Source organism: Phallusia mammillata, chromosome 3, assembly GCF_965637545.1.
Source record: "Phallusia mammillata chromosome 3, kaPhaMamm4.hap1.1, whole genome shotgun sequence".
NCBI classification, from domain to species: domain Eukaryota; kingdom Metazoa; phylum Chordata; class Ascidiacea; order Phlebobranchia; family Ascidiidae; genus Phallusia; species Phallusia mammillata.
Genome location: NC_137254.1, coordinates 14,789,437 through 14,811,228, shown reverse-complemented (window position 1 = coordinate 14,811,228; position 21,792 = coordinate 14,789,437). Strand labels below are relative to the sequence as shown.

At 37.6% G+C, this 21,792-nt stretch overlaps 1 protein-coding gene and 1 pseudogene across 3 annotated transcripts; both read left to right on the top strand.

The window, feature by feature from the left end:
* LOC145219640 (uncharacterized) overlaps positions 1-21,792 on the top strand; it is a 225,974-nt pseudogene that overhangs the window by 202,790 nt on the left and 1,392 nt on the right.
* On the top strand, positions 2,829-9,736 carry LOC145220348 (galactosylceramide sulfotransferase-like). 3 transcript variants are annotated; one of them, XM_080087583.1, is made up of 7 exons: positions 2,829-3,066; positions 3,921-4,106; positions 7,106-7,257; positions 7,334-7,528; positions 7,779-7,926; positions 8,103-8,225; positions 8,338-9,736. In XM_080087583.1, exons 1-7 carry the CDS (start codon positions 2,917-2,919, stop codon positions 8,590-8,592), a joined length of 1,209 nt encoding a protein of 402 aa, XP_079943709.1. In that variant the 5' UTR covers positions 2,829-2,916; the 3' UTR covers positions 8,593-9,736. The 3 variants fall into 3 exon arrangements, with proteins under 3 accessions (XP_079943709.1, XP_079943708.1, XP_079943710.1); XM_080087582.1 differs by having other exon boundaries at positions 3,918-4,106; XM_080087584.1 differs by lacking the exon at positions 3,921-4,106.

The following is a 21,792-nucleotide window of genomic DNA, read 5'->3' as shown; positions in this document are numbered from 1 at the left end:
TGCTGTTTTTTCGGCTTTGTGATATCTAATCCATTTTACTTCATGTAATTCCAAAATCCACGGCCATTTCCTTTTTGTCATTCAACGGCATTTCGCTTGCGTATTTAATACGTTAGTTGGTTGTACCGGCTCACTTGGTTTTACATCACAGTTGAAAACGAAACAAACAAGTTGTAACGTCATATCGTACACCAGCAAACAAACAGTCTGTTTCTTGTTAGATATGTGTATTACATCTTAACACTTTCGCAACACAAGTGTAGTCCAGTCGCTGGAAGCTAAAATTAAATTAACACGTTGAATCAAACCCTTTGGGACAGCTTAAAACTCCCAAAAATGTACGCAATTGTGGAATGGTAAACTGTTCAACCTCGAGGGTGTTATAATTTTTCAAGTAAAAAAAAAGAGGGGTTAAAGCAGCGTTTCAAGTGCTGGTCTCTGTACAGTTGGCGTACTCATGCATACTTGGTATGCATTTCTTGCAAGACCATCGCTGTATGCACAATAGATTTGTAAACGGGCCTGAAAATTGAGCCTGAATCCGGCCCTAGCCCAAGCCAGAAACCCGGCACGAACCCGAATCGTTTCTGAGAAGCCCGTTTAGGCCCGAAAGTGTGATTGACAGTCCCATGCACTGAAGCCTCAGGAAAGACCAAGGCAACAAATATTGGTCTTGAACAAAGCGTTTTAGGGCTGTTTGACATTAGGTCAGGTCAAGCAACCGGCTATACTTAGCTAATTAAGTTTTTTCAAAAAATGCATAAAGTCAGGCCCAAATCAATCCCGTGCTATGAAGAAACTTAAGTCCGAACCCGGCCCGACTTACAGCTCTGATACGCAAATATTAACACTAAACGCCGACTGTAAGCACCGGTTTCGCTCCTATTGCCACCGAGACCTGATACAGGTTTTGTACGAAGGGAATCAACGCTTGTTCGCGGTGACGCGTATGTCTTCAAGACTTTGTAAACAAATACGAGGTTTGCCCCGCCAGTATGGTTACCATGGATAAAGGTACGAACGACTCACACTAAAGCAAGAAACAGAGGCTTGGTGTCTAACAAAACGATGCAGTTCTTAACTTTACATAACGACCCATCCTGAAATGACTCGCACAGTGAAAAAACATAAACACGTCAATACAACATTATGACATCACAGCACATTGTGAACTTGCCATCTACAAGCAGTAGCAGTCCCTAAACTTGCCGTTTTTTAAGCAAGTTGGTTGCTTCACAATATAGCCAAAGTTATTCTAAAAACAGTGGGTCTGGGTCAGTAAAAGAAACTATTTTATACGGAGACGTTATTTGTTGCTACTGAGATTTCGACGAAACAACAATTATTGTACGGGCAATTCATACAAATCATAAGCGCTGACATGGTAACAGTAGGGCTCTTGATTGGCAACCTTAATAGACGATCGAGGCATGATAACGACAGGTTGTTTCCGGCATATATTTGTTCGACGTTTGCTCATTATAGCGCTGTTTTGTTGATCAAATGTTTGTACATGCCGCAGCAGCTAGCGTAATGGTTATTTACACTTGTAATGTCGTAGCGGGTGTCGAACTACAGTACGTAGCTGATACGTACCCTTGTATACTCTAGATATATTTAACTAAAACGAGGTTGAAATAGTCGTTGTAAATAGCTGATCGCTATGAACGGATGGAATATTTTTGGTAACGGTAACCGAGTTGGCTTTAGAGAGAGACGATAAGCTCCTGCAATTAGGGACTTGAGACCCCTTTTTCTCGGTATACCAAGTTTGAACCACGATTGTGTTTTTGCAAAGAAGGCTTTTGTTTTTGCCAAAGCACAATCTTTGTTTTATCTCAAAATTAACATATTTTGTCCTAAAAAGCTTATTATTAAAAAACGATCATGCTGTAGAATGGAAGAAGAGCAATTAAGTCGGTGAATGTTTACACGCTGGTTTAACGATATCTGCCTTACTTACACATCTGGTGTTGTTTCCTTTACCTCTTTTTCCTAATTGTTAGAAACATTGTCGTATTTATAAACTGTTGGATCGAATTCTAAAACGTTTGAGCAGCTTACTGAGATTCCGCGACAGCTACATGGGAAGATCGCAGTCGAGATTGATTGTTTAAACTGATTTTAAGGACCTGCGAGACATAATTGCATTGGGTAACGAGGGTCGTTTTGTGCTGCAATGTTAAACCAAAGTTTCGTGCGACAACCTAAAATTCCGCAGGAGGTTTTCCGCACCGTCATGACCACAAGATAACAACTCGCGTATGCTGAAGTATTAGTATCAACAACACATTAGTTTTAAACAATAATGAAATAGGCTAGATATTATTTTTATTCAGTAGAAACAAGCGCACGTAAAATGGATTTTGCATAAACTCATAAACGAGCAATTTATATTAATTCAGGTAATATATGTTGACAAATTAACAGTAGGGCTGTTGGTTAGCCGTTAAAAAATAATCAACAAGCAAAAACACGTGACAATTTGAATAGATGATCTACGCATGATTATAACAGATTTCTTCCGGATCATTCTGTTTTCGACGTTTGCTGGATACGGCGCTGTCTTGTCAAGCAACTAACTGTATATTAGCTAGCGCGGTGGTCGTTATATTTCTAATGTTGTAGCGAGTGTCGACTTAAAGCACACAGCTTATTAAAGCATTGTATACTGTACTGCAGGAACAAAAAATAAATTAAGGGATTAAATGTTCATTGTAATAATATTGGATATGAAAATGTTTTTGGTCACTGCTACAGAATTGTCTTATATTGTAATTCAAGTAAATACGAACTGGAGCTTGAAAATCTATCGAACTTATTTCAAAACACTTTATTACAACTTAACTGTGAAACAATACACTACTTCATTCGTTGTATTATGTTATGTAGACGCTTATTTGTGAACAAGTAAGTATGTCAGGGATGTACCGAGTCTGTTTAGGTTTTTGTGTATTACTGTCATTGGTCACAATTTGTATGTGGAACTTTTCGACTTTCACAACCACCGTTGCAACAAAACAAAAAATCAATAAAGATGTTGGTAGAAAAGGTACCAATTTAAAGGTAAGTAAAGTTTACAAGTATTCCATCTACTGCTAACGTGGGTAGAACTACTAACACTGCAATCTGGCTGGCCCCTGGTTGAAATTTGTTCGACAGGTGGCGCAACGGAGAATAGGCGTTTATGGTGCTGACTCAGCAATTTGGGTTTATGGCACCATAAACGCATATGCTCCGTTGCGCCACATATCGAACAAATTTCAACCAGGGGCCAGCCAGATTCCAGTGTTAGTAGCTCTACCGCTAACGTGCGGGTACATCAAACACAGGCTTATGGGTCTGAGCTTGCGTATGGTACCTACTGGAAAAATTCCAGGCGACCTCAACAACTATTTTTGGCGACACCAAAGTTTCGTCACAGTCCGTTAAACAGCACGTTGTTACACGTTACCAACCCCCAAAATGCCATAAAATATCATTACTATTAGAGGGATGAAGTACCCAGTTTTGTTTCTAAATAACAAGATCGGGTCTCTTTCACAGAATATTGGTAGACTTTTAAGACCCGTAGAAGCGTGAAGACCACCGTTACAATGCAAACCTCTTTTTTCCCCTTAGACATAATTGTAAAAACTACTGAAGGTCAACCTACTTGGCGGTAAAATTCCGGACATTAAAGCGTATTTAAAAAAATTATTTACGGACACAGATTTAGATTTTACGCCCCCATTCCGGCCATGTCCGGAAAATTCCGTATGTGTGGTAGCCCTGGCCTTTGACCAATAAATTATATCAGGGCGTAAATTATGAGCTGTATTGCCAAGTATGTATGTCTTCGTTTAGGGTTTTGTTTGCTACATTAACGCTGTTGGGTAGTTTAGTGTTTTATCACGCTAACATAGCTTGTTTAATAGCAGCAAGTTTTCACACTTGTCACTGAGCCGTTGCCGGAAGAAAATAGAAACATAACTCGACAGTACAGAAAGAAGAACAAATGTGGGAAACCTATTTTCAAGTTTGTGTATGTGAAGACTCACAAAACTGGTTCAACCACTACGAGGTGTATACTCGATAAATTTGTAAGGAAACATAATCTAACACAGGTAAAAGTGTGGACCAATGACATCTATAAAAGTTTGTTTGTTGTAAAATTCATTAACAGATGTTACCCTGCATAATAACAAAATGGGAACTATGTAAAAGGCTACAAAACTTGAGTCGACTAGAACAGTGGTCTTCAACCTTTTTTATAGGCGACCCCAATTTAAGGGAAAATGAAATCACAATTTACATGCGACCCCATTTATTTTCAACACTGAGAAAAGTGTTTTAAGTAATGCTGAACAAATATGGCGATACAGAAGTATTACGAAAAAATGACTATACAAAAGTATTGCGAAAAAAGTTTTTAAGGCGTTTCATTTAAGACATAAACCCAATTTTAGGAACACAAACTTGTCAAATTGTTCAACATTTAGTTTGCACTGTTAGTGAGATGGCTGCGCCTGTATACTGTCCACAAGTTTTTGAAGCCACGACTTGACTTTGCACAAGCTTAACCGCATGTCATGCTTCACTTCCAATCGATTACGATGTTTCGTTTTTAATACACTCATTGCACTAAATCCTGCTTCACACAGCTACGTGGTTGAAAACGGGATAAGAAAAATTTGGCATAGTTGGGTACGTTGCATTACTATTCACTCGTTCTGGTGTCACCTTAAATAATACAAACTTATAGTGTTGAGTCATAATACACGTTGTCGAAACCCATTGTTACGCGATAAAGTCATTTTCTGTTTTTCCACCACCACGATTTCATTGCAACAGGAGGTAGCAAGCTGTAGGCTACTACAAAACAAGAGCAAAAGTTGTGATCTAAAAGAACATAATATTAGTTTCATTTTCTGTAATCAATTAAAATGCAATAAATTAAATTCAGCTTATTGCGACCCCAGAAAAAGTTTAGGCGACCCCACTTGGGGTCGCGACCCATAGGTTGACGACCACTGGACTAAAATAGTGGTTCCCAACCTGTTTTTGAAGCGACCCAAATACTTATCAAATTTTTGTTTGTGGTTTCTGATTACCCATGGACATGCGTTTTTACTATTTTGGTTGTTTTTTTGTCTCTAAATCAGGAGAGCTTTTCGAAAATTATGACGCCAGTGTGGAACATTTAAACATCAAACAAATACTATTCGTTTTTTCGACAAAACATTTCCATAAGGCGCCCCGAACTTTAATAGGACATACTCGGTAGAGGAGAATCCTATACATTCAACATCAAATTACACTACATTTACGAAATCAAATTCAAATGTAGTATTGCTGAAACCGCCCTCCAACTTATAAACTGTCACCACCGCCTAAAGCAGGGGTGGGCAACCTTTTTTACTGTGGGACCAATTACAATTGTCAAAATAAGGTGATTTTACTTCGTTGCTTACCAAATATGCTTAATTATAAGTATAATTCGCATTTGATTCTAGCCACATTTTGCCAGGTCGCAGAAAACTAGCATTAGGCGCATTAATCTGCTTAAAAATATATAATAGTTCGACTCGTGACATTTAATGTTTGGTACAGGATCTATCCCGCAAGTAGTGGGCATCTTTTTTGTCGACGATCACTGATTATATTTTAAATTATATGTAAGAATAATTGACGAAGCAACAGTGCTTCCTAATCAAAATCAGTCAACAAAGTTGTTAAACGATATATATTTCACCCCAAAAGGGCATCTTCAGTCGTTCTGTGAAACAACGGGTGTAAAAGTAAAAAACAGACGTATGAAACTTCCTAATCAGACGTATGAAACAAATTGCCACCGGCCAATCGCGTCCATGCAAAAAGTGCGCGTTGTGTGGAAACCATGGCGTACATGAGGCGATGGTGTATGAGCAGTGTAATTTTGCCACACGCGGCAAAGATATTAGATTAAAACAGGTGCTGGACTGCAAAAACTATGGTGTAAAGAACAATACATCGGGCAAACAAAAAACCGTTTTAGCACCCGATGGAACCACCATAGATCGGTATGGAAAGAACATGTTATTAAAGAAGGTAACGATAATGCAGCGCTGTTGCGCCATTACGAAGTTAAACACCCTGAACTCTTCGCCACCTATCCCGATATTGCAGAGTGTTTTTGTGTCACGTTTTTAGAACAGCCGCCTTTTAAAGACTTGGACGCTTGTGAAGCCAAGTGGCTTAAAATTACCACAGCTACTATTAATATTCAAAAAATGGTTTTGCCCAGGGTGCGATAGCTTCATTTTATTATTTTATATATTTTGTTATTTCTTTTACTGGTTTTTATCGATTTTATTTGATATTTCATTTGGACTGGGTTGTTTGTTTGTGTCCACTCCAGAGTTTTTTCGTTGCCCCTGGACTAGACGGTTATCTCGTCTCTCCGCTTTTCCTCCTTTTTTATCAGGTTGCACTGTTCCCTTATCGCTTGTTGCAGTGTGTGCCTTTCGTGTAGCTTAGACGCAGTTCTGCTGCAGATCTTGCATAGTTAGCAAAGGCTTGTAGCAGGTTGCCGTTTCTCTTTGGTGTGTCTAATATGTATTTAGTTCATTGCTTGGTTTGTCTTACTTTTACACCCGTTGTTTCACAGAACGACTGAAGATGCCCTTTTGGGGTGAAATATATATCGTTTAACAACTTTGTTGACTGATTTTGATTAGGAAGCACTGTTGCTTCGTCAATAGTTCGACTCGTTTGCCAGTACATTTGAAATCTAACCGTCTCTGCGGGCCGCACAACCTTTAATGAAGGGCCGTATTTGGCCCGCGGGCCGCAGGTTGCCCACCCTTGGCCTAAAGCCTTGGGGGAAAGAAATAACATTACAAAACAATGTCAAGAAATAAATCCACTTATTGTCACAAAAACAGTCTGAGAACCACAGGTCTAGAAAATATTTTTGTTTATCGTTTGTATAACTTTTATCCAGGTCCGGTCCAAAGTATTAAGCCGGGACGGATCTATATAAAGTTCAAGCAGTTTTTTTAACATCTACTTCAATCTCTGACAATATATATGAGACTATTTATAACTACCTAACGTCCCAGATATAGTTTACATTTGTTTGCAGTTTACGACCCAGATGTATCCTAAAGGTCTTGTGGGAGGATATCCAGGTCGGTTCAAATGCGAGTTTCGGTTTCCCAAAGACGCTTCAATCAATCTTCAACATGTAAGGTTTGATGCAAAAGAAATGAAGAAATGTTTTCATACCGAAACAAGGTGTTGTGTTTTGAAATAGTTTAGATTTAAAGTAATCTAGTATGGTTTAATATATTTTAGTTTCACTTGGTTGCAGATATTTTACAATAATACGCCAACCGTGGAACAATTTTCTTTCGACGTACAACTTTTTTCCTGATTACAAAAAGCGGAATCTTGTTTGTAGTGGAATGCCAACTGTATACATTAAACACGGTGGAAAAATGGGTCCAACAATTTTTTTGTCAAAAGCTGCTAGTTTGCTAAATTCGTCAGTTCCATATTATTTCAGGTATTTTTATTGGTTTGTCCAAATCCGTTTCTGACTATTTTGTTAGATAAAGAAAGTGGACCTAATTTTCCAACAAAATTTACGTGGGCCTGTCTATCAACTTAAATGTAGAAGAACAAGTGAGATGCGGATAATGCGCCTATTTGAGAGTCACTGCATGAAAACAAATTCTAATTTTGTTATGGCTATAACAAAAAAAAATATGTTTACATAAACTATAGTGAAAACTGTGTAAGAATGTTTCATGCAGATTTCGAAATTATCAATCCTTTGATTTGGGAATAGATCCAATGTTACAGGACATCAGTGAGATTGAAAGTCATATAAAGGAATTGGACAAAACCATGGATCTTGTAATGTTACTAGAATATTTCGACGAGTCTTTAATACTGCTAAAGGTTCGTTATGCAGACATGAAAGACAACCCTAAAATATCTTTCGTCAGGGGCCTAATTCCTCAACACCAAAATTCAGCGTTGTTTCAACGGTTTTCATACTTTCGTAAATAATGACTCGTAGATAAAAAAATATACGAGACAGATTAAAAGCATGTTTGACATTCTCGTTTTGTTAGGATTTGCTTTGCTTTGATTGGGATGTTTTAGATGAAGTTGGACACTATAACCAACGTTACTACAAACAGGTGACATCACAAACTGAAGACGAGAAGAAAAACTTTGAGCAGCTTTACAACATTGTACGTATTTGTGTTTTGAAGCAGTTTTATTATGCTGGCTCATTTTTGGTTTTCGTTTAAGTATACACCCACAGCAGTGATGTTTGAGAAACAACCAATGTTATTTTTACAGGACATTGCACTGTACGATTACTTCAACAAAACCTTCTGGAAACGGGTTGAAGTCTATGGACAGGACAGGATGGCTAAAGATCTAGAAATACTTCGTAAAATACAAAAAGAGCCATCAATTGTGACAGCGGACACTCGTCCAGGCTATTTAAAGGTGGTAGATGCCCAACTAAAAGCGGAAATACAAGATTATATGTTTAAAAACAACGGAAAATGTATCTACCCAGGTTGGAAAAGGCCGATATACATTCCATAAATGAGCACTTTTCCTGTTCGTTTTGCCGAGAATATGTAGTAACTCTAAAAAAACATAATTGATTTATACTTGTATGCCATGTCAAGTAATACAGAACGGATATTATGATTTACGTTGAAACAAATGCATAAATTGTTGTTGTAGTTTAAAAACGTATTAAACAAACAAATATTAGCTAGCGTTGCAAACAGCTGCCAGTCAACATAGCTTACAGCTTGCCGCAATAGGCAACGGTTGTATCCTGTTTTTCTCGCTGTTGTAATTTGATTGCATTACAAGGCTTGAAACATACATCAATTTTACAGTAACGTTATTCGCCCAGTCTAGGGAATAATAACAACTCTTCTGAAGCATCCTTCATTTTACCTTTAAGTCCCAGTTTGTACATATCCTGGATTTCGGCATGAAAACTGTGCATTAATTATCATAAACATTTCATTATCGTCTGTGCGTTCTTTAACCTTTACCAGATGAAAAAAATGTTTATCTTGGAAACTAAAAACTCCCGTTGAAGTGTACTGAATCGCCCCACAAGTATGTCCCGTCTTGGCGAACTTAAAAAGCTTTCATAGGGTAATAAAAAATCACAAATAATAACACTGATTTGTGTGGCAAAATGGATAACATGCTATGTAACGCCACCTTTTAATTATAGCTGCAAGAATTTTGCCCACAGTGAAAGGAAACCTTTATAAGCTTAACTGACACAACTGCAGGACGATCATATTTCCTGAAGTGCAACCTTAATAGACCCACCAACTTTGCGATCAAGGCGATTTCACTATTGTAAGGCGGTTGCACAAATCGCCATGTCATTTTCGAGAATGAAATAGGATGAAACTACCAACCGGTAATCACACATAGATTGCGCAAACATCATCACTTTGTACACTGAGAGGGTTGAAAATTAATTAGGTTGGCTTATGAACTGATAGGACAACTTGTCTTTTGTACAAAACGCCATACAAACCGTAGTTGGTTGACGCTGGTGTTGTGCAAGTTTATATGGAATTACTCGTTTTGCTTGGTATGAATTTTTAACGTTTGAATTCAATTCTGCACACAAAGGTGCTGGTGTTTTCATGTACATTTCAAGTATATCTGTAACAAATATTGCAAACGTTGTGAATAAAGATTACGCTTTTAGACCAACAGGTTTCAGAACAAAAAACAAAAACTTTTGAGCATTTCTCGTTCAGAAATTATGTTTTTTTGCGGCGACATATCCTCAGAAAAATCCTGTTTTGGTTTTTCCAATCATAGCAGTTTTGTTTGCAACAAGTAGCACAGTGCGAGCCAAAGTCGTTTAGAGCAGGGCCTTAAATAATGTCAGCCGGTTCACGCATCCTCCGTCTGCCGCCATACACAATAGCAAAACGCTTGCCCACAAACCCGGGGTTCTTAACCAAGGGCACCCCAAAGGGTACGAGAACTGTTCCTAGGGAGTGCGGGGATGCTGAATCATTAAGGTTGTTTAGGTCTATTCTATATAAATACAAAAACCCAGGGGGTGCGAAAATTGTTTGGTGATTTGAAAGGGGTGTAGCAAGAAAAAAGGTTAACTTTCGGCTTTCCTGCTTGAATTCTACAAACAAATCGATCTAAGGTCGTACAGTTGTTTTAAACTTTTGCTCTTGTTATGTTACCGGAAATTACGTCAGTGCTTGGTTTATGTGGTATGGCATAACATTTGTTTGTTCAAAGCAGTGAATACTTGCAGTAGTTTTCGATTAGTTGTGCAGACAATACGGATTATTAAATCGCGGCAGAATTAAGTTTGTCTACCAACCGTCTGCTGTACACTGTAAACCAATTTGGGAAACCGATCGAGAGAACTTTGGGTACAGCAGCATTATGCCCAAATATTTTGGGTAAACTGTTTTGTTGCCCAATGTTGTTTACCCAAAATTGCGTTACCCAAAAGTTTTTACCCTACTTTATTGGGTAAAAAATTCTTTACCCAAAATCGTTTGGGTAAAATGGTGTTGATACTGTACCCCAAAAAATTGGGTTGTTTGGGGAAAGTGGTGTTGGTACTGTAGCCCAGTGGTTCCCAAACTTTTTTCTTTTAAGGCGCATTTTAGAAAAAACAAAAATTATTTGGCGCACTTCGAACATTTGAATAATTTTTTTAGCTGACAAGGCACTAACTTTGAGTTCATAAAGCCGCTACAGGTCACTCTCATAGTTAAATAGCCTAGTTGAACATCTCAGAGACGTGGAGCATGTTGGCCTAGTGGTCTAAGCACCTGGTACTACTACTCTACTTGATTGATTTTTTTTTCTTTTTTTTTTCACGGGGTTCGAACCCAGGATTCTCCCGGGGACGAATCCCGATCAGGTTTTTTATGTCTGTATATGGGTCAGGCGCGCCAGACCGTTCGGCCAAGTACCTGCCCTACTTGATTGATTTTAATTTCAATATTTTTTGCGGCACACCTAATGACATCTCGCTGCACACGCCGCGGCGCATAGTTTGGGAACCACTGCTGTAGCCAAATTGTTTAGGTTTTTTTTAACTGAACTTACTCTTGTCTTTTTATTGCTTGTATTTTTTTTAAATTGAACTGTTTTTCCAAGCACTTACGTGTTTAAAACCTTCAAACACTTTCAACTTGGTTTAATCGAAACTACGGCCGGTGAGTGGAAAATGATACAAATCGAAAATTTTTGGAAAGATCGAAACTAAAATAATAGAAACAAACCAAAAAATCCCACGCTCAATCAATCGTCCGCTCGCCTCGGCTAAAAATTGCGTCATGCTTGGCTGACCGCCTGCGCTCAACTGCCAAACAAAAAGTGCGGGAATCTTAACTCCCTTAGTCCCTTGGGCTTCGTTGTTTTGCCCTTTCCTGCGTGTAAGTGCCCAAACTAGCACTATAGAGAGATTTATTCTGTTGAAAGTACTGCGAATGTTGATCGAGGAATTCAAGGTTTGACTGATTTTGTCGAAATTGTTATTGGTGACTTGAACGTCCCACAGAATGAGGTTATTACTTGAAAGTAAGTTTCATATTAACTATTAAAGACGTTTTTTGTTGAAATGAGATTTTTGTAGTAGCCCTATGTTTTTTTGTAGTAGCCCTATTTTGCGTCATGTATGCTATATGGTGTTGTAATGGTGTTTATGTTGTATGAGTACTAAAGATTGTTTTATCATGTTTAAATGCACATTTCCTTGACTCCTTCAATGCCACTGGAAGCCCACATAGATATGTGTTCAGATTATTTTAAAAAGTTTTTCATATATACAGTGATAAAGAAATGATCTGGATGGGCACCATTACCACAAGTGGAAAAATATGACACAGTGGATGTGGAATAGATAGATGCATGTAGTGAAATGTAACAAAAGGTAAGGAAGACTGACTGTGCTATATAAGGCAATATACATGGCACAAATATCCTTTTATGTGCAAATTCAGCAGGCTCAAGCCTATACCTAAAACTACAGAAGTAGTTTTTTTTTTGCTATATTCATATTCTGCAATAAAATATAGGAAGAAATTCTTATGCGACAACGGGATTTTGACAAGGTAAAGGTGAGGCCATTTAACTTTTATCGCAATTACGTGGTATGTTTATGATGAATTATTATATTTAAGGCGATTTTGTTTCAGTATCTCGAAATAAAAGGTTCTGCCAAGTTGGAATGGTTGACAATGTCAACAAACTTCGTAAAAAATGTAATACAATACCATCCACGATTCGTAAAAGTTTTTTTCTGTGAAATTGGTACGAACTTGGGCGAATGTTTTTGCTAAACCTTATCACCATTTACAAAATACATTTGATCGCCAATCGGCGGTTTGACATCAACCGTTGACGGCAAACGTGCATTTGTGACTCATGCTTATCTATTTCAAACATACATGGGAAAATCTATTCAAAATTATGCTAATGTTACAGACTGCTGTTACTTGTACTTTCCCTCGCAGTGTTGACATACTCAGCTTCGTTCAATATATCCAGGTAAATAATGTTATTTAAACTTTGATCGACATTATCCAAAGTATGATTTTATCGTTGGGTTAGCCATGCTGTTTTTGCAAAACTTATCTAAAAAATGTATGCAAATAAGATAATGGTGATGATTGTTAACTTTCGGGGATCGAGAAATGAAAATCTGTACACAAAACGTACGAACACTACGAAATTGCAGAAAGATGATCCAAAAGAAGTGGTAAGTGTAACAAAGTTCTATCTACGTCATTGCGAAATGGTCAAAATTATTTGCAAACTTTAAAATCAGGCAAATTGACATCCTATGGTACGAGAGTATAAAATGAAAATACGTTAAGACACTGCAATACTGTTCAAAGTTAAGACAATCAAGTGACACACATTTTTACTGAGATGCGTCAAAGTTATAGAACAAAAATTAGCAAAAACTCACTAAGATCAAAAGCAGGAAATCGCTTTTTTTATGCAGATGGTACGCTTAGACTTGACTTCACCCTGAGATAGTAGTTTTTTATACTTTGTCACTATTTAGATATTGCACCTATAATTTGTTTTGTAAAGTGTAACTTTCATTCGTCTTTGGAAAACGCGATGTCTCACGAGTTTTTCATGGGCTGCTGGTTCTTACCAAACGTGTTTCAATCTTGTTACCTGCTTGAATAATTTGTTAGGATTTTCACGTTCGTTTCATCAATAACTTTTACATTTTTGTACTTAACTTGTCAACTGTAATAACAGAATATTTACATTACATAAGCAAACAATTGTAACAATAAAATTAGTCTCAAAAATAATTTTCGTTGATTATATTTTATGCTGCCACAGACGGTGTTATCATTTTAATTTTTGAAAACAGAGTTTGTTGTTATTTCAAAATAAATTTAACATTACATACACGTTATATAACTTTTACAATTAAAGCAAATGTTATACGACAAGAAGAAAAAAGTATCAAGTAAAGCTCTTAACATATGCTGGTATGTGTTTTGTTCGGCTTATATACTTACGTTAACTGTACCGGTTGCATATTTCCAAAATGTAATCTATTTCGCATATGGAGCTTTTTTAACCAATCACAGGGACGGATTTTTGCGGACTTTCGTTACGTCACGTAGGCTGTTGCGTAGTGGATTACTTTGCGTATTTTCGATGTTGTAAGGGGAATGACTTTTGCCTGTTTTGAGACAGTTCGGATAGACACCGGAAAAGACACATTCGTTGAATATGTCACAAAGCAAGGGAGATAAGTATGGGGCTGCAAGTTTGAATAATTTAACAGGTATATCTTCCTTTCGTTTAATGCCAATATAGTATTATATACCTCATTTGTGTCTATAGATATGAATGAAAATGAGTTGGATGGGGAAGAGATGATGTTGGGGATTGTGGTTTAGACAGAATTTTGCTTGCCATGTTCCTGCCAATTGTCGAAAAGTAATTGTTAAATGCATCAGCTATTAATGTGGGATCTGTGATATGTTGTGAGCAGTGGTGGCCAAACACCTTGCCTGTTTTTTTTTACTCCAGACTTTGAAAGGCTTGTTTAAAATTGTAGACAGTTGCATTTATCTCATTGATATATAAGCCTTTTATTAAATACAAGTGTAAACAAGATGGTGTTATTTATTGTTATTCTACTACAATTATATGTATTTTAATAAAGATGGCAACCAGTTACGACATATTTTACGTAAATCTCATTTAATCCGGCCCTCCAGTGGCAAGACAGTTGCAAATTTGGCCCTCTGGTAAAAAAGTTTGGCCACCCCTGATTTAAGGTGACACCAGAACGAGTGACTAGGTATTTATGCAACGTACCCAACTATGCCAAATTTTTCTAATCCCGTTTTCAACCACGTGACTGTGTGAAGCAGGATTTAGTGCAATGAGTGTATTAAAAACGAAACATCGTAATCGATTGGAAGTGAAGCATGATATGCGGTCAAGTCGTGGTTTCAAAAACTTGTGGACAGTATACAGGCGCAACCATCTCAATAACAGTGCAAACTAAATGTTGAACAATTTGACAAGTTTGTGTTCCTAAAATTGGGTTTATGTCTTAAATGAAACGCCTTAAAAACTTTTTTCGTAATACTTTTTTTGTATAGCCATTTTTTCGTAATACTTTTGTATTGCCATATTTGTTTGTAATTATGTACAGTTTGTGTAATTGTTCTTTCGGTTCAGCATTACTTAAAACATTTTTCTCAGTGTTGAAAAAAATGGGGTCGCATGTAAATTCTGATTTCATTTTCCCCTCAAATTGGGGTCGCCTATAAAAAAGGTTGAAGACCACTGCTGTAGTTGAACTTCTATGTTTGATTTCACATCGGGGTGCGGTCAATAACATAAATGTTGTGGAAATTGGTGCCGTTTCAGTGAGGTATATTTAATTTTAACGCACATGTTATTTAAATTATTTGGTCATCCGACTAAATACATGTTAGACAAAATTAAAGTTTTTATTCTTTTCTAACAGATCAACGATAAAACAAATACATAAATGTCACTAGACAAGCTGATACTCTAAACAGATTGGAAACCTCAAAATTTCGTTTATCGAGGAACATCATTTATGTAATGTTTGTGAAAAAAGATTCTGTCCCACTCGAAATTTAAAACCACACATGTTGACTCACACTAAAGAGAAAACCTTTCGATGTGATGTTTGTGAGAAAAGATTTGGTGAAAATGGAAGTTTGAAAAAACACATGTTGATACACACGAATGAGAAACCTCATAGATGTGATGTTTGTGAGAAAAGATTTACTCGCAGTGGATGTTTGAAAAGACACATGTTGATTCACAACGATGAAAAAACGCATCAATGTGATGTTTGTGAGAAACGATTTAGTCGAGGTGGAAGTTTAAAAAAACACATGTTGATTCACACAAAAGAAAAACCTCATCGATGTGTTGTTTGTGAGAAACGATTTTGCGATGGTGGACATTTAAAACAGCACATGTTGGTTCACACTGAAGTGAAGTCCCATCGATGTGTTGTTTGTGGAAAAAGAAGTAGTCGGGCTGGAGATTTGAAAAAACACATGTTGGTTCACACTAAGGAGAAACCTCACCGATGTGTTGTTTGTGAGAAAATATTTCGCGATGGTGGATATTTAAAACAACACATGTTGATTCACACTAAAGAGAAACCCCATAAATGTGTTGTTTGTGAGAAAAGATTTCGCGATAGTGGATATTTAAAACAACACATGTTGGTTCACACTAAAGAGAAACCTTTTCATTGTGTTGTTTGTGAGAAACGGTTTCGCCAAGGTGGTCATTTGAAAAGGCATTTGTTGACTCACACTAAAGACAAAAATCTATTGATGCAACTTTTGCAAAAATAATATTTTCACATACGGGGTTCAACCAATGATAATTCACATAAAAAAGGCTTCATGTTCTTTGTTCAATGTTTGTAATAGATTTTGTTTTGGAATAGTATCAGTTGATTTTTTGGCTTGATGTTTTTGCAGTAAACAATCAACTCAATATGAATAGAGGGTGAGAAATCGTTTTTAACTTCAAAATAATAATTTGTAGAAAATGTTATTAAATTGCTCTGTATGTAACAACAGCAATAAACACGCGTAATTCAATCCGATACTAGTACCCGATATTTTAAACAAAAATTACTGCGATACTTTTAGCGATTATTCAACAACAAAAATTAATCACCTCCAAAATCTTGTACAAGACCAAGAAATTGTAATGCACTCGCGACTAAAGCAAAGTACTGACTTTCGTGGCCAGGGACTTCTTGTCTTTTTACGGCTTTAGTTTGTCTGTTACTATGCAAATTGTGTGTAACAACGGCAAAACGGTGTCAAATATTGAAGTAAAAGTTAGCAGTCAAGGTCAACAGTCAAAAAATGCATATTTCCTGCGTTTGGAAAACGAAAAAAAAGAAGGTTAAAATTGTTTACAAACTGCATTGTCGTGGCGTTGTAGAGGTTGCACTGTCAGTGAACTGTTCATTTTACACCTTGTAGCCTCCTAGTTTATACTGTTGTAATTGGCCCATTGCCTACTTATTGTGAATCATAAACCATCAAGTGAGTGAAATAATTGGGTTGATATGGCGTGATGCTCAACACATCTCAAAACGTGCAAAGTTTTGGTAGGTCCCAAGTCATTTTGCTGCAGGTTAGGTGCAGCTCTTGCTTCGGTTTTGCTTTAGGTACTTCATGTATCTTTCGTTTAGAGTAGACCAAGGTTATTCAACGGGGGCGATTTCGTCTACCGAGGGGGCGATGGTGACAATTTTGGAAGTTTTTTTACTTCAAAGGGGGGCAATTTCAACATTACTGATTGTTTTAATGTGTACAAGAACTGTGAGGCTCAGCTAACTTCAACTTACAAGCAGATATAATTCTTGTTGCTAACATACACCAGGGATAAGGGACGCATCAACTTAAACATGTTGCTACTTGAATACATTGTATTTACTGGTGATTTTTTGTACTTTTTGTGATCTCCTGAGCAAGGTTGGGCATTTAATTTGCCACAGAGGACACTGTATTGAGACTATGTATGGTGACGGGACATACTTTTTTAATACAACGGTAATGAGCTTTACCTCAAACCTGTTTCGCTTTCACACTTCCTACAAGCGCTTCCCAAACAAGTATTTGCATCATTTGGACTGATGCTCTACAGAATAATGCCCCATTGTTTTCAACAAAAGAAGGCGATTATTGGCGCATAAATGTAATATTGTTTTGTCTATAACGTAATCAATTTTAACAAATCTTAGATGCGTTGGTTAAAAGAATTGCGTGAAATGGACCTTGCGTGTTGTAGTAGCAATTAAATTAGGTTTTAGCTGTTAACTGAAACTTTCTTGTAGCTGGCTGAATCTAACCGCCCACGTCTGGTCAAAAGGCAGAACTTTCATACAAATAACAATCTCATAGGGGGGCGATTTGGAGACAGTGTCTTAAGAAGGGGGCGATTGAGCCAAAAAGGTTGAAGACCCCTGGTTTAGACAAATGTATTGAATAATTTTCGTTGTGTCTTAGCTGCATTTTTTTGTCAGTGAATTTTAATTAGCTCATTTCCCTTTTAGAACAGGCTAGGTCTGTGTTCAGATTTTCGCCCTTCTGTTAGACATTTGCTCTACAGAGTAGCCTACAGCCAGATTTTAACTTTTTGTACAATAATGTGTAATTTAACTACTTGAAGTTTTCATTGGTCTAAATTTTGTCAAAATAAGTTTTTCAAAGTCAAAATTTTTCGTTTTTTAGGTCAAAACATAATCGCCCTAGTGATTACAAACTACTACTGGTATTTTACCACCAACTCAGTGGTTCTCAAACTGGGGTACGTGAAGCAACTTTACGGGTACCGCGAAAAGGTTGAAGTACTTCTATAATTTTATTTGGCGCTAGTTTGTTCAAGTGGAAATCAAAGTACTTGGGAACACCATACGCGGACTTGAAACGTAATTTGATCATAAACATTACTGCCAATGTGCTGAGTGTATACAGAATACATTGTTCAGACGTTTCAACAATCTCTGTTGCAGTGGCTGCTCCAAATTTTAGCCACAGCGTCGGACCAAACTCAATAACATGGAGTAATAATGTGGCACAAAAACGCACGTGACACAGACTCAAAACAAAACGGATGTAAATACGGTAAAACACAACAACAGTACATACAAAAAAATTATTAATAAATGAGTCGAAAAAGGTCGAAGTATTTCAGTTGGACAGCATTTAAGTAAAACTGGTTATAACAATGACCACTAACTAATAACACACTTGCTATTCAGTCAATAATATGGTCATGTATCCTTTAAGTAACTTATAGCCACAGTCAGCATTTTCAACATATTCTATGACACTTCACAGATTATAATTGCCACAAAAAACTAGCCATAAAGCTTTTTTATTTGTAATTGTATCATAACTGACAAATTGAACCACCACATCACATTTGTGTCAGAACTTGTTTATTTTATTCAACACCATTTTTAATTTTTGTGTACAACTAATAATTGTATTTTTTTAAGTTTAATAAATAATAATTTTTTAAGTTTCTTAACTGCTATACTTGCTGGTTTATTTGGTGGCAAATAACTTATAATTCCTTTTTTGAAAGTGCAAAACTCTCCAAGCTTTTAAAGTGACAACACTCTCACTTAAATTTAAAACATATTATTAAACCTTGTGTTACTGAATTATTTCGGCAGGCCTGATAAATCGATGTTATGCACCAAGCCTGCTTACTTAATTTGTAACAGGTCCAGAACCCTGCAATCACGGCTCACCACTAAAGCCAACTATACTCCCTCACACTGGTTTAGCTTATGGGCGCGACTTATATGTAAAACAAAGTAAAAGCAAAGTTACACCGGGCATGTGGCAACCCACCACCAACACCAACACGTTTCACAGCACCCAAAGAAAAGCCATATCAACGACTAGCGACGCGCTATTTAAGGCATGTGGAACAAGAAGGCACATTCCGGCGCAATCAACCCCTTGCAAACCAATCACCCCTAAGGGGAAGCAGCGAGGGTGCCACAACACAAAAACGTAATTAAGGTGCCACAACGAAAAAGAACGAAAACAATAAGTGACGGTGACAAAAATCAACAAGCAAATAAAATTTCGCTACACTCCCCCCAACCTGAATTCGTCCTACTCCCATAGGACTTAGCAAACGTCAGTCAGCAGCTTTATAAAAAAAAAAACATAAGCACTTCGGCGCAATCAATAGTCAAACGTCCAATCTATCTTTAAGACAAATTTATGCACATAACAGGGCTGTTACATAACAGCATTCGTTCGCGAACGCAGCGTTTCTTGCTCTTGCGTCGCTTGTTAATGGGCGCTAGAGGTTCGCCCCAAAAACACACAGTGGCACAAATATAAACAAACACTCTACGCGAAAACGCAGAAAAAGAGCATCCGGCTCGTCGAATAGATCCTTCTAATTGATGTGCCTCATTTTCTGACCGCTTGCATATATCAGGAGAAGCGATTCGTCCGCATTTCTCGTCGACTAACACCGGCATCAAGTTTGGTGAAGCGACGTGGGCCCGAAGCCCTTCACCAAACGCCTGCAACCAATCCCACATGGCGGCCAACCGCTTGTAATCTTCATAGCCGACCTCAGAACAGGGCGTCGTCGTCCGTCGAAAATAAGCCAGCTGTTTGTCTGACACCAAATCAAGTAACAGCTTGGTTTTGTGTCCTCCTGGAGCTCCAACGTCACGACAGTAGGTCGCCAGCACCACAGTAAAATTACCTAAATCTCCGCCATAACGCGGAGATTTCATCAATACATTAAAAAACATCGTTAATATAACACATAAACAAAACAAAAATAAAACTAACTGAAACCGGCTTTTCTCTCAAACTAAACCAGCGGGGTTGTGGTGACAGGGTCCGCAGTTCAGTAACAGTTCTTGATCATCAGTTCCAAATAAACATAAGATTGCACGAGGTCTAACATCAATTAACAGTTTGCTGGAAATCCACGGAGTGACATTTTCCCAATACTTTGCAGTTACAGTACAAGAGTAAAATAGATGTAAAAGGGTTTCTGGAAAATCTTTACAGAAAAATCACTGTTGTGAGGGTACTATGCCAACTGTATGTAATTTATCATTAGTTATGATGGCCCTTAAATTCAATTTCATTTGAAAGGCTCTTAATTTTGTTTCTATCGTACAAATATAGTTATTAATGTATATGTCTCCCCAGTTTGGTATGTTCGTTCCCGTACTCAAATCCCTTTCCCACATTTGCTGTTGGTGGAGGGGTGATTCTGTTGTGTAATCTGTTACGTGTAGGTAGGCTTGTTTTACTTCGCTAAATTTGGCGATTGTGTTTGACCAAAATGGGGTCTTCTCAACGTTTTTTTTGCTGGCATGTTTGTCTTGTACATCCCAATTCGCTGGGACGGCAGAAACCAATCTAATAAATTCAATGAATCCGTGATTGGTTGGTGTGAAGTTAAATCTTAATGCGAGGTCGTCGTAAGTCATATAGTGGCCTTCTTTGTTAATTAGGTCGTGGTGACTAACTATACCGGCGCGAATAAGAGTTGGGATGTAGAGTGCATTGGAGCGAAATTTTATTTCTTAGTTTAGCCAAAGGGGCCTAGAGATGTTTGTGGGTAACCCAGTTAGTTTAGCAAAAAGTTTGCAATCAGAGACCGCTTTTCGTAGCGTGCGAAGTGTTATCGATTTTATTTAAGCTTTTGAGGTGGGCGGAATGTTACTGCTTAACCATGAATTGAATTCCCTTGAATTGGCAAGTGAGGTTTCGATGGTTTTCCAGGGAGACGCATACGAATCATCAAACAGCCGGTTGACCCATTTAACACCGAGTGACACTAAGTACGGGTCGAGGTCTAGCATATTAATGCCCCCAGCCACAATTTTTCCACACAACTTAGTGTGTTTGACCTTTTCCACTTTGAGTTCCAGATAAACTACTTGAACATTGTCTTTTTGAGGTCTTTTAGAAATGCGACAGGCACGGCATTAACTTTGTAGGTCAGGGTGGGAATAACCAAACTTTTTAGAATGCAGACCCGTTCGTTTAGGGTAAGTCCCCTAGAAGACCAAATATTTGATATATATATATATATATATATATATATATATTTTAATAAGACAAGCAAAGTTTAAGTCGAAAAGGTCTTTTGGCGACCCATTAAAAGGAAATTCGATTCCGAGATAACGAAATGACGTCTCTGGCCATGGTAGGCCTTTATCTAGGTAAGTAATCAGCAATGATCGTTTGGACCCAATGTAGAACGCTCACGATTTTTAGATGTTTATTTTACAGCCCGACATAAGGCCAAACTCATTAGGAATCGCAAAGGCTCGATCAAAATTGTTTGGTTCCCCTTTAAAAAAAAAACAGCGTATCGTCTGCCAGGAGCGAGACTTTTAAGCCATTGCCCAATAAATGAATTCCTACTTCATAATCTTTTCGCATCGCAGCAGCTAGGTATTCAATGGCAAGTACAAATAGAGTTGGAGATAAAGGGTCTGTCTCCCTGCCTTACCCCCCTTTTGATTCTAATTTGCCGTGACAAACAATTATTGTTAATTATGGTGCTTGTGGGATTCGAGTAACAGCGTTGTACCCAATGCAGAACATTATTTCCGAAACCAAATGTTTTTAATGCGGCGTAAATGAACCTCCACTCGATTGTAACACAAGCTTTGTACATATCAAGAGATAGTATAGCCCCTGGATATTGTTG

What these genes read in the sequence shown, in the direction of transcription:
- LOC145220348 (XM_080087582.1), top strand. Translation starts at nt 2,917, where the DNA reads ATGTCAGGGATGTACCGAGTCTGTTTAGGTTTTTGTGTATTACTGTCA. An exon ending in GAAAAGGTACCAATTTAAAG is followed by an intron (nt 3,067 to 3,917) that starts GTAAGTAAAGTT and finishes CTTGTTTAATAG; the next exon opens with CAGCAAGTTTTCACACTTGT. An exon ending in TCAGTTCCATATTATTTCAG is followed by an intron (nt 7,529 to 7,778) that starts GTATTTTTATTG and finishes TGTTTCATGCAG; the next exon opens with ATTTCGAAATTATCAATCCT.